This window comes from Argentina anserina, chromosome 3 (assembly GCF_933775445.1).
Source record: "Argentina anserina chromosome 3, drPotAnse1.1, whole genome shotgun sequence".
Lineage (NCBI taxonomy): Eukaryota > Viridiplantae > Streptophyta > Magnoliopsida > Rosales > Rosaceae > Argentina > Argentina anserina.
The window spans coordinates 33,886,148-33,899,016 of record NC_065874.1 but is presented as its reverse complement, the minus strand read 5'-3'; the positions used below and the strand labels follow the sequence as shown (position 1 = coordinate 33,899,016).

Below are 12,869 nucleotides of genomic sequence, written 5' to 3'. Positions count from 1 at the left end.
AGATTTTTTTTTCATTAAGATGATAGTTATGTAGGTAGCTGCAAACATGAATTCACCAAACCATCTGGTAACGAGTTTATAACATATTTATAGTTGTTTATTTCGACAGTGCAGATGGAAATTCTCAATTGCTAAAGCGTAATCCAATCAACAAATGAAACTAAATATATCAATAATTAAAAATATTAAAAAGGGAGAGGTTGGAGGGTTGAGAAAACTGAACTGAGCACAGGTGGAGTGGGAAGAAGGAGAAGGAGAGTTGCAGATCTAAGGATGAGCAGAGAAAGCCTAAAGCCAACCAGTGACGTCAACTTTGTTGAACCAAATGTCTCTGGCGGCAGTAAACAAAACAAGGTTGAATAAGCCATAATCAAACCAATATCAGAATCAAATTCAAAAGTGAAATTTGTTCGATTTTGAAATCCACGATTGGAAACTGAATTGGTTCTGAGCTGATCGGCGACGAACTGAACTTGCCCGAGATTCTGAGCTGCAGCCGGAGACCTTAGCGGCAATCCGGAGCCGGAGACATGAGGGAGCTGAAAGCCCGGAATTGGGATTCCGACTTCTGAGAGTTCCGACTGAGATTAGGAGGCTGTGGACGGTTAGAAGTGGGAAGGGAGAAACTCAGAGTTCTTTTGCGGTTAGAAGTCAAAGCTGTGATCGTAGATTTGTAGAGAAAGGAGAAAGGAGGAGTATAGCAGAGAAAAGAAAGTGATGAACACGGAATGATTGAAGCTCAAAGCTCTTGTGCGGCTTATGATTCTTAACCCTAACAATTGTAAATCAACGGTGATGATGATATAATCAACGGTTATGATGATAAGTTATTTAATTGCGGAACAGGATGAGATGAAATGAGATAAAAAAAATTTATCCTACGTTTTATCCTACTATTATGAAATGGGACGGAATAGATGTTTTTAGACATTCGTCTTATCAATCCTTATAAATTTCGGGACGGGATGAGATTTCAATTTTTTATACCCTCTCCTAGATTAATCGGTGCTACTGGGCTTTAACCTTCTCAGTGCCTATTTAAAGCCAATGAAATGACTGAATCTCCTAAAGGTGGATCGAAGTGTGATTAATCACTTCTTTTTTTTTTTTTTAGAAAAATAATTGTTGGCTTTAAAATTCTTGACCTCAAATGTCTTAATCGTAAGTGTCATGGTGTGTCACATATTTTCAAAAAATAATGCAATATCATTCTTAAATACAATTATCATCTTATTTTTTATAAATCTAATGATTTTAGATTATTTTAACTTTTTCGATAAATAATTTATTTTGACTTTTTTTATCAATAGTTTTTTTCAAAACACTCGTGTTTATATTAAATATAAAATATGTTAATGGAAATTACATATTTTCTCATGTAAATTTGTTCGAAAGATATATTAATTTTGTGTGTGTATATATATATACACACACAAATTTATGAGTGTACATATATATATATATATCATATATATAATTTGTACGAAAAAAATTCAATGGAGAAAATATTATGTATATATTGATTTTACAATTTGTGGGTTGGAATAAAAAATCCTATAAATTGATATAATATCAAAATATTTATATCAATGAATTTAATATAGTATGGAAAAAGTTACCTTATATTCTTTAGATCGATCATGTAATAACTTAATTAGAAAATTCAAAAGTTAAAATTAGATCTTAAAAAGGAAAGAAAATATATTGAAATCTTAGTCATTCCTTATGAAAATTAGTCTAACTAGTGATTAAAGAGGTAAGAAATTATGACTAATAAATTGTGTTGGATATGATTGTCGACATTTAACTCAAGGTTGACATGGCAAAATTTTATTAAATAGATAATGTGTTTATGTGACAAAACTTGACACATAAGACTAAGACTTTTAAAGCCTAATTTTTTTAGGCCCTATCTCATTGCCCTTTTATTTAAAAGTGTGATTAATCACTTAGAGACCTGAAGGAAGGTATGTAGAATACTTTTAAGAACCATGTACTTGAGGTGAATATTGCTTATTGTGAACTACCTAGTACCAACTTAGGTGAAATGATGTTATAAACTTATAATCAAGCACATTATTGTGTACATGTATTATTGGAGATATTAATTTGCTCGAACTTGCCTAAAAATATTTAGAAAAGTGAAACATTTGAAAAACGTTGTATCCGTATTAGTAAAGACACTCATATCTGAGCTAAAAATCGGATTCATAAGCCAGAGTTATACATCCAACCTTTACGACAAAATAGGATATGAGCGAATTGAATTTGTCATCAAACAAATCAAGTAAATTAAAATGAAAAGATCATTTCCATGCTGTACCTAAAACTTGATAGAATGATAATATGAAGAACAACTCAAACATGAAGACAGATATATAGACAAAGCAGAAGCTTACTGTTGATTTAGAAGAACTAGACCAGAGACGAGGTGAATCCCCAGAAAGAACAAAGATGCCACAACTAGCTAGAAAGCTACCTAACAACAACAACTACATATTAAAACTGTGTTTAAATTAAGTATATGGTGAGATGAAGAAAAGGGTGATCAAATGGGTTAAACCAGAATCCCTTTTTACTAGGATCGAACAACAAAAAGAAGACAAACCCAGCAACAGCTTGCATATATAAAATCTATCTCTCCGCTTTGCTTTTAACTTGAGGAAGAATATATGGTTGAAAATGGGAGAGACGGAGTATAGTTGTGGCTAGCTCAGAACTAGCTTAACCAAGCTGCACAGTTCACAAAGTGATAGAGAACCTTAAGCTATTCTTGTTTTGATTGTGGTGGACATTTCACTAGAAAGAAGAAAACAATGGTTGCCTGCATGGTTTGTTTGGTGCTAGTACTTGGTTGTATCTTTGCCTCTTCTCGTGTTAGATATATTCCTTCATTTCCAATGAAAGAGACACCATATTAAGCTAATCAATTATCTTTGGTATATGATTATACTCAAGGATTTAACATTCGATCTCTATTATTGTTAATTAAAGCACTGTCGGGCAATTAATTTACAGACTAATTTGTGAATTTGTGAACTTCCAAAATGTTGAGACAATTCATCTAATAATTTCTCTAGCTAGTCTATCATGTTCACCAATTTTTCTTAGTTAGCTTATCGTCCAATGTACTCGTTTATGTACAAAAAGGCTTATGTCTTTGTATACCACATCAATTTAACACTTCGGTTTCTTGCACGCCCAATAATTGGTACCAACGAACAAGTCATGGAACCTTAGCATATGACTTACTAGGTCACGAAACTCATTAAAGAAGAAAGATTGTTTATATTACATTTTCAAAAAAAAAAGATTGTTCATATTAAGCACTTGCTTTCTACAGAAGGAAGTAGCAATTGACCATCTATCACGTTTCTTTATCATATCTAATATTATCATTCAATTAGATCGTAGCTAGGTACGTACCTAGCTCGTCCAATTTTCATAGTCATTGCTTATCGGCTAAACTAACTCATAATTCATTGAATTGGTAAACATAACTAATTTAAGTTCATTGGCAGTTCAATACGACCAGAGTAATAGTAGAATTGAATTAACCGGAACTTTATGGTCATTCTCTACGAACTTAAATTCATACATGTTAAGTATGTCTAAGTTTGTACGTAATTAATTGATTTGGTGATGAACAAAAGTTACAAAACTGATTTAAATTTCACACCAATTGAGCAATTTATTGAGTAAGTGAACTATACCGTTCGCCTTCAACATTTTCCAATTTAAAACAGGTGGTAGAGTTGTTATGAGCCTTTGTGTGAGAATTTCTCATACTCATGTTCAAATCCCGCCAACACTAATTAAAGGTAACTACCAATTTATATGAAATTTGTCACAAATTAATTAGTATCTGAACTTAGATATTTTTGAAGGTAGTTGAATCTATAAATTAAAACAAAATGTAAGAGTCTTTAGATAAAGATTAGTTAAACCATAATCGATATGAATAACATATCAAACTCACTTTTTGCATGTGGAGGTTGACAAATCAATACTACTTTTGAGTTGGTGGTTTGGTTGCTTAAAAATTAACTTTTGCTTAAGATAATGAGTAATTATAATAAAACGGAAAAATTTATCATACGTCCATGTATACGATATTCCGGCACATCTGTACAATCTCACCACCACCGTATCGTACAAAAGCTGTCCCTGTCAGCCATTCAGCCCCTGCTGTATGATATACTGGGTACAGACGAACCCTAATAAAACGACCAACTAATGCTACACATTATCCCGATCAAAGAATTACTTTGTTATTTCCAGAAATGCCCTTGGTGAAGCACCCATATGGTCCCCGCTGAAGCACCATGCTTTGCAAGATTCACTTGATTACAGAAAAGCAAAGACAATGAGTGTTTGGAAGGTTTCGGATGTATTTCTGTCCCAATTAAGGTCCACTACTTCGGACTTCCTTTCGGCACTTAAACAGCTCACACTGTTTTTCCTCGCTGACTAAACTACCCCTTCCTCGTATCGAGCTACGATTTCTTATAGGTAGTCTCACTCAATCCTTTTCATAGAGAAGCTAATTCCATGTCTTCTGATTAAGTTATTTTAGTAAATAGATCTTATAATATATCTAAGGGCTCTTGGATGGTTTTTCTGACCCAAAACTTAATCCCTTGGACGATTGAAATACTTAAAACTATACATTACATCATAATATCTGACCATTTTGACAATTTAATGAATTCAAAGTTAGGAGTTCTCTATCTTAGACCATAAATGAAACCACTTGCAGTATTAACACTTTGATTTTATGATTAATTTAAATGAATTGCCAAATGATCTTGAAACCCGACCTAGGGGTAGAGACCCCTTTTTCATTGCTTAAGCTTCTTTTAGGTCAAAGTACACTCATATAGGATTATAGGCGCATCTACACAAAGCATCTTTTGAGCTTTTTGCAGAGGAAAATTAAACAACTTAAAACCCAGTTGTTGAGGAACTCTGCAAAAATACACTAGCCTTTTTTTTCAAGATCTGAGTGGCATTACATATCATCATCTATCTATTATATTCATCATAATGTCAAACATGAACACCAAGAAAAGGAAAGCATGTGCAATCAAATATGCAATTGAAACTTCAAACTAAAGTTGTGAGAGCCATTTCCCCATCACTTGAAATTGAAAACCATTAGCAACAGTGGTGCACCAAAGCAATCATGTTCACCAGTAGCAGCATGAGCACCATCACCTCATGTTTGTTTACATGGTTATTCTAGGAAACCATGGGCATTTTGGTAATCTGGTCACTTCTGAACTATATACCTGTACTGAGTAAGAAGTACTCTCCCTTTCCTTTTTCTGCTTCACATGCTAACTAACCATTCTATCTAAAAATCCATTAACAACACACCAAGCCAAAACCAACTCATTGGCTTCAAGCTCCTGTGTTCCCTCCCTCCCTCTCTATAGTTTCTCTCTCTTACAAATCAAATCCATGCATTGGATACCCACTTGTTCATCATCCTCTTAAATTTTGTTCTGTTTCTCTCTCTGAGTGAAGAATAATTGCCACCCACTTCTTTCTTTTGTTGCTTCCTTTGTTCCATTCATGGCTACTGACACCAGAATTTTCCCAGACCAAAACATTAACAACACCAAAAACAGTGAGATAAACAGAGTGGAAATCCAAGCAGCCATTGCCAAAGCTGTGGAGCTTAGAGCTCTTCATGCTGCTTTAGTTCAAGGAAGCAGCCCCGCAAATCTTAGGTTCCCTTCTTCTGCTTCTCCAGCTAAATCACGCCATGCTTCTCACTTCTCTGCTCAGGACTACCCTGTTTTCACTCCTGTGAGTTATTATTATTATTAATATTATTTCTTACCCTGTTTCTTGCTTTTTACTCAAAAAGCTTGGAGCTTTTTCTGTGTTATGTTTGTTGCTTTGAGACAGTTACTTCATTGCTACTCCAATGTGTCTCCTCCCTTTGAAATTTGGTTTCAGTCCCAGTTAAGTTTATAAGAATAGTGAAGATTCAATATTTACAGTACTAATTCTACTGGAAATAGACACTTTTAGACCATTGGTTTTGCATTATTATAATTTTTCCGTGGTTGAACAACCTCAGGGAGTTCTATGAATGCATTCTGAAAATGTGAAGGCTCAATATTTTGCAGGACTAATTCTGGTGTAAAAATTTTCACAACTATAAGCCATCTATGGTTCAACTACCCCAAGGCTTCTAGGAATTCTATAAATAGTTTTTAGGTTGTTTTCGGTTGTATACATAAAATTATAGGTCATGTTTATGAACACTGGAGAAGTAGGCACTGAACTTTTAGGTATTTCAATCTTCTGAAGATGACTACAGTATTTATCAGATACTAGTCCCAGGACACATTTTAACTTTAATTTCTCTTTATATGCTAGGAAGTTTCATGTAATGAATTCAGTGACTAATGCTAGAAAGTTTCTAAAGTTGGGATCTTGAACTGAATAATTCAAATGCACAAGCAATGTAACCTATGTTTTCTGAGTTTCTTGTGAAGTCATATAATTTGGTGCCATTTTGCAGAGTTACGAAGACGAGCCAACATCCGGGTACCTTCAAAATCCGATGAAGAACAGAACGTTATCCGAAAGTTGGAATGATTATGGGATAGAAGAAAATGGGGATGAATCTGTTGTGTCAAATTACAAGGAAAACTCATCTTCAAGAAAAGGGTTTCCTTCTGATTTATCCAACTTTGAATCCCACATTTGCCCAGCTGAAGATAACAAATCTGTCACCAGCTCATGTGCAAACAACATCACTGTACTTCAAACATCACCAGGTACTGAGTACTTCAGGTCAAATAGGAGAAACAGTTTGGGAGATTTCAACTCAATCTCATCTTGTAATAGATGCAAGCCTGCAACTATAACCAGTGAACCCGAAAACACAACCTGGAACAGCAGAAATTCTAACATTGTTGTGCCATTAACAGATTCTCATGTATCCACTACGCAATCACAACCAAAGAGTAGGGGAGTGATGTCTTGGTTGTTTCCGCGGTTAAAGAAGAAGCACAAGAATGGAAGCTCTCCAACTCGGACAGAATCCGAAGAAGTTTCTCAAGTCTACAAGGATTTTGGGATAACGTCAGTGGAGGTATTGAAGAAAGAGCTCATACAAGCAAATGAGAATAGAGACTCTGCATTAAAGGAGGTGTCTGAGATGAGATCTTCGCTTGGAGAACTGAAGCAGAAGCTGGAGTACTTGGAAACTTACTGTGAAGAGCTGAAGAAGGCTTTAAGACAAGCAACACATGCAAATAAGAATTTCCAAATGCCAGAAATTATTGGCAATCTCCCTAACAGACCAGGAAAATCAAGTAATGGAATTGCAGAAAACTTGATGCCGGTAAGCGAGGAAGTAATGGTAGAAGGTTTCCTGCAGATAGTATCCGAAGCAAGACTTTCTGCAAGACAATTCTGCAAAATTCTTGTAGCACAAATTGAACTTACAGATAACACCTTGGTAGATAATTTGAACGTGCTCCTCCAACCATTCAAACTGTCATTAAATTCCAAGTATTCGAAAGCTGTGTCATACCACTTGGAAGCCATCATAAACCAGTCACTCTATCAAGACTTTGAGAACTGTGTGTTCCAGAAGCATGGCTCACCTAAGCTTCTAGATCCTCAACAAGCCCGCCAAGCACAGTTTTCTTCATTTGTGGCACTAAGAAACTTAAGCTGGAATGAAGTGTTGAGGAAGGGAACAAAGTATTACTGTGAGGAGTTCAGCAAGTTCTGCGATCAGAAGATGAGTTGCATCATTACAACACTAAATTGGACTAGATCATGGCCCGAGCAAGTTCTTCAAGCATTCTTTGTAGCTACCAAATGCATTTGGTTGCTTCATTTGCTGGCATTTTCATTCTATCCGCCGTTGGGGATTTTGAGGGTGGAAGAGAATAGGAGCTTTGATCCACACTACATGGAAGACATGTTTATAGATAGGCAGAGATCACATGGTTCAAGCAGGGTTAAAATTATGGTCATGCCAGGGTTTTATGTTCAGGATAGGGTTTTAAGGTGCAAGGTTCTTTGCAGGTATAAGTCTGCAGGCGCAAATTGACTTCTACTTTTCCCCCCATTCTCTTTCCAATTTCTTTATCTGCAAAGACGGGTTCTAAGGATTACCATTTCAACAAGAGAAGTATGTAACTTATGGTGCTCATATTAATTATTTTCAGATCATGTTTCCATTAGAAAGTGTAGAACTCTTATACCTCATTGCCCTGTTTTTCTTATTTGTTTAAGCAAGTTGGGAACTAAATCTAAAACATGGGGTAGTGCAGCATACCCGAAGTAACCATTGCTTGACAATCACATAACGTCTTATTAACATGTATTGAACAAAAATCTGGGACAACAATCAAAGATCAAACAATGAAATTGGGCAACATATATTTGTACTATCCAGAATTTCCTGGAAAGCAGTTGTAAAGAAATAACAGTTACTTCCAACTTTCCAAGCATTTAGCATGATCACAATCTTTTGACATGATTTCATGAGACAGTTCTTTGTTACAAGCTACAAACGGTGGGTAAGAAACTTAATCTTCAAAAAACGCCAATTATAAATGGCAATGGATTATCTCAACTATTACACAATACCCATTACAAATAAACTGACGGTAGACTAAGGGAAGAATAGTTCTAACTAGTTCTCTGCAACCGCACATGTTAATCCCGTAGACAGGCAGGATGGCCTAAATGTCTGTATTGGCATTTGCAACCATGCTGCTCTAGGCTTGATCCCTCAATTCGTTGCTAAATGCAGATATCGCTCATGCATTCACTTCCACTCTCTTCATCATCCCAATGAATTCTCGAAAAGCTGCAACAACAAAAATTCCACAACTCAAAATCGTGTCGTAAGGTAGATTCATGCAGGATGTGTCAATTTAAAAAGCGGTATTAGTTTTGTGAGCTGAGAAAACAGTTGGAAAAGAAGCAACTGGGGAAAATGATACTCATGCTATGAGCTATACCTTTACCTTTCATATGGTAATGAAATTCGTAGACATACTATGAAGAGTTTTATCACTAAGGGTGTTCTTATGTTATTGGTGCAAGCACCCACGTCACTAATTTGATGTCAATATTTGTCTATCAAATATATAAAGCATAATTCAAATTACCATAATCTGAATCATGAGGTCCTGGGGACGCTTCAGGGTGGTACTGAATAGACATTATATTTCGTGCAGGATAAGCAAGGCCAGCGCAGCTATTATCGTTGAGATTGACATGAGTTACTCCTACACCATATGGAAGTGACTTTGGGTCAACCGCATAATTATGATTCTGCAAAAAAAATGAAAAGACAGAATGTTAATAGATGTAGATGGCATCACGTTAATTACGCAGGATAGCTTGCTGACATTTTTACTTTAGGAGCTAGTTCAGTTATTTGAAATTACTAATATAAATTAAAGAACATAAGATTGGTAGAGTTCACACCTGAGCGCTTATCTCAACATCTCCAGTACGAAGGTTACGGACGGGATGATTTCCTCCGTGGTGACCGAACTTCATTTTAAAAGTTGTACCACCTAATGCCAAGCCAATTAACTGATGGCCCATGCATATTCCAAAGACAGGAACCTTACCAAGAATCTCCTTGACTGTTTCAACAGCATATGGAACTGCAGATGGGTCTCCAGGGCCATTGCTGAAAAGGACCCCATCTGGTTTCATCTTAAGAGTCTCTGATGCTGGCCATGTTGAAGGCACCACAGTGATTTTGCAACCATAGGAAGCCAATCGCCTCAGTATGTTGCTCTTGATTCCAAAATCATATGCAACAACCTTCAATTCATAACCATAGAAAAGAGTCAGTTGATGCTGCATCGTGAACCCATTCTTTTGGTTACACGAAGATGTAAAGGGAAGAGAACACAGAGAGAGATGGAAAGGAGAAAAATAGTAGGTAGGACTATTGTTTGTTTACTTTGAGAACCATCAAATTCTTGTATCTCAGCTCATTACATCTGTCATCTCTCTTCTAATTCTTGTATCATTTTCGTCCCTCTTTTAGTTTTAATACAAAAAAAAAATTACTGAATAAGACTTCTTAAGAACTAGAACTCAGCACAGACTTACATGAAAAGCCTCCCCATCGTTTCGGTTGGACATAAATTCCCATTCAGAATTGGTTTTATCAAGCCATTCATAAGGAGTCTTGCACGAAACACCACTTATTAAATCAACCCCTGCAAAGTACAAAGTTAAACTTAAAACTATGAAATTTTATTCTATTTTAACTAAAGCCATGACATCCTTACCAACAATATCCCATGATCGAGACATTTCCAATAGTTCTTCATCTGTTTTTGTCTCTTCTGTGCTCAAAACACCAATAAGGCTTCCATCTTGTCGTAATCTGCGGGTGATAGCTCGTGTGTCAACATCATCTATAGCAGCAGCAGCATCAAATGTGAACACCAGAAGTAAAAAGATACAGCACGGTACACGAGACTACATGATTCCCAAAATTTCAGTGCCTTCAGGAGTAATCCATGGTTTAACTTACAAATTCCCATGATATTCCTTTCTGCGAAATAATCACCAAGACTTATTGCACATCTATAATTTGAAGTACTGAAAAAAGAACAAACAAGAGCAATGCATTGGCATATGTCAGAACATCTCAATCAGTGAAACTTCCAATATTGACATTCCTATAGCAATATAATAAAAAGGATTTTTACCTGATACTTAAATTTCTGATTACTAGACCACCAAGGAAGCACTGCCTTGATTCTTCATCATCTGATACGGAAAGTATCACCATCAGATTTCTTAATATTCAGGACGGTATAATTCTCTAATATTACAAAAGGAAACTTTACTCACCAAAATTTACTCCAGTATTTCCAATTTGGGGGTTTGTCATCAACACAAATTGGCCAGCATAACTTGGGTCTGTAATAATTTCTTGATACCTGCAAAAAACAATATATATATCAATGTATCAGAGAAACCTGAACTTGAAGATTCCCAACTAAAGCTAAGATGACTAGTTCCACCAATGCAAAGACTATATCTCCTTCATCCCCACAAAAGTAAACTTCTGGTCACTCTCACATGCAAAATATGATAGAAGTTGTATACAATTTCTAAATAGAAGTCACATTCTTGTGAGTGTCTTGTCATTTTTGTGGGGGTAGATGATGCACCACGGAAGATAGAAGCCCCCACACCCAACAAGTTAATAGAGATTACAAATCAAAGAAATTTTATGAGCCAAACTCACCCAGTCAAGGATGTATTAAAAACAACTTCACCAACTTGGGTTCCTGAAGCACCAAATGACTTTGCTCTCCAGATAGAACCATCTTCAAGCACAAGTCTAGCATCTGAAGGCTTCCAAGGTCTTTTGGACAAGTCTGAAGCACAAGGAGTAAAACAAATCAATAAAACATATAGATTAAAAATTTAAGTAATTAACATGCAATAGTTCCAATGTTCTGGACTCGCTGCACAGATTTGAAGTGGGATTTTGGGTAACAAAAGGAACCAAAACCTAATAACTTGAGTATAAACTTGAGAAGGATTTCAAAAGAAAATGTAAAGTCCACTATCTCAAATTTGACCACCTAAATAAGTACTAATTCAAATCTGAGAAGTAGACTTCCAATAAAAACAAAGTTGCTACGCTAACCATTACGCCCACTACCCAACCAACCACCAACACCTCACCGATTTTGTCAGCGATACTCCCTCAGTCACCCTCGCTGCTTCAACCAGTAGTCTTATTTACAGATTACACATCCAAAAGGTAAACTAAAATTGCTGCTTCAACCAGTAGTCTTATTTACAGATTACACATCCAAAAGGTAAACTAAAATTGATATAATTATACTACAATAACAAGAAAATTCATAAGATCCCTATGACATCATTCCTCAGTTTTCAAATTCCATACTCCCTCCAAATATAGTCAGGCAATCACTGATAACCAAACCCAGGAACAAAACCAATATAAAAGGACAGCCAAGGTACTCCAATTTGCTATAAACTACAAAATTCCAACACCCTAAAAGTGTCAAACTTTCAACGCAGAATGAAACTACAACATAAAGTGCAAAAACACCAACACGGTTGAGATACTAATGTGCAACATATACCAACCCCATTGCTTGTTATTCATCTAAAACAAGAACACTGAGCCTTAAAAAACAAACCCAACATCAACTCTTGCATGGTAGCCAATCGGTCCTCTCTTCACTCTAGTCACAAACAAATCAACCCCCCCCCCCCCCCCACAGTGAAAAGAAAACCAACACCACATAAAAATCGTATCTTTACAAGTCCTAGAGTGAACAACCAAAGCAGAGTAAGGAACTAAGGATTAGTGGGTAAACCTGAGACGTCATTATCTGCGGCGGAGGAGCACCGGAGAGTGAAGACCCTGGGCTTTGAATGGTTCTGAGGCTTGGGAACAGAGAAAGGTGAAGGCTTTATGAGAGCTAAGTTCATAACTGCTGTGGAAGCCATCCTGTCTTTCTCTGTCTCAGTTGCGGTAGTGGCTTCACAGAGTTCTGCACTGTTTCTCTGTGTTTTTATATAGGTATAAAACAAAGCAACGGACCCGGGTCGGGTTAGGCATTGGGTCGGACTAGGGTGGGGCAGTCCAATAACCAAGAGGGGGACTTTGATTTGTGACAATCGAGAAAAAGAAAAAAAAGAAACCCACTCCCAACTGGTCTCCAGCCAATTCTGCACCCCGCCACCGCCGCCACGCCGCCTCAACCGTCAGACCACCGCCACTTCCAGGCCAGAAACTACTAGAGGTGATTAATCTACTATTCTCCTAATCATTTTTTCGATTAGTACATATGTTTTACAAC

At 36.4% G+C, this 12,869-nt stretch overlaps 2 protein-coding genes across 3 annotated transcripts; one reads left to right on the top strand and one right to left on the bottom strand.

Moving 5' to 3' along the window:
- Nucleotides 1-5,374: 5,374 nt before the first annotated feature.
- LOC126787986 (IRK-interacting protein) lies at nucleotides 5,375-8,127 on the top strand. 2 transcript variants are annotated; one of them, XM_050513921.1, is made up of 3 exons: nucleotides 5,375-5,814; nucleotides 6,539-6,797; nucleotides 6,951-8,127. In XM_050513921.1, exons 1-3 carry the CDS (start codon nucleotides 5,578-5,580, stop codon nucleotides 8,084-8,086), a joined length of 1,632 nt encoding a protein of 543 aa, XP_050369878.1. In that variant the 5' UTR covers nucleotides 5,375-5,577; the 3' UTR covers nucleotides 8,087-8,127. The 2 variants fall into 2 exon arrangements, with proteins under 2 accessions (XP_050369878.1, XP_050369876.1); XM_050513919.1 differs by having other exon boundaries at nucleotides 6,539-8,125.
- Nucleotides 8,128-8,391: 264 nt separating this feature from the next.
- On the bottom strand, nucleotides 8,392-12,676 carry LOC126789432 (carbamoyl-phosphate synthase small chain, chloroplastic-like). The gene is made up of 10 exons (XM_050515588.1): nucleotides 12,384-12,676; nucleotides 11,273-11,405; nucleotides 10,873-10,961; nucleotides 10,728-10,788; nucleotides 10,550-10,617; nucleotides 10,302-10,430; nucleotides 10,120-10,229; nucleotides 9,478-9,825; nucleotides 9,156-9,321; nucleotides 8,392-8,851 (listed from the first exon to the last, which is right to left on the bottom strand). The coding sequence occupies exons 1-10, from the start codon at nucleotides 12,514-12,516 to the stop codon at nucleotides 8,802-8,804; spliced, it is 1,287 nt and encodes a 428-aa protein (XP_050371545.1). The 5' UTR covers nucleotides 12,517-12,676; the 3' UTR covers nucleotides 8,392-8,801.
- Between the last annotated feature and the right edge of the window lie 193 nt (nucleotides 12,677-12,869).

Bases quoted from the DNA above. Each gene is read 5' to 3' on its own strand.
- LOC126789432 (XM_050515588.1), bottom strand. From the start codon at position 12,516: ATGGCTTCCACAGCAGTTATGAACTTAGCTCTCATAAAGCCTTCACCT. The intron at 10,962-11,272 runs GTGAGTTTGGCT...TGTTTTTTGCAG, and splicing joins TTTAATACATCCTTGACTGG to GTATCAAGAAATTATTACAG. The intron at 10,230-10,301 runs GTAAGGATGTCA...TGTACTTTGCAG, and splicing joins TCGATCATGGGATATTGTTG to GGGTTGATTTAATAAGTGGT.
- LOC126787986 (XM_050513919.1), top strand. From the start codon at position 5,578: ATGGCTACTGACACCAGAATTTTCCCAGACCAAAACATTAACAACACC. The intron at 5,815-6,538 runs GTGAGTTATTAT...GCCATTTTGCAG, and splicing joins ACTACCCTGTTTTCACTCCT to AGTTACGAAGACGAGCCAAC.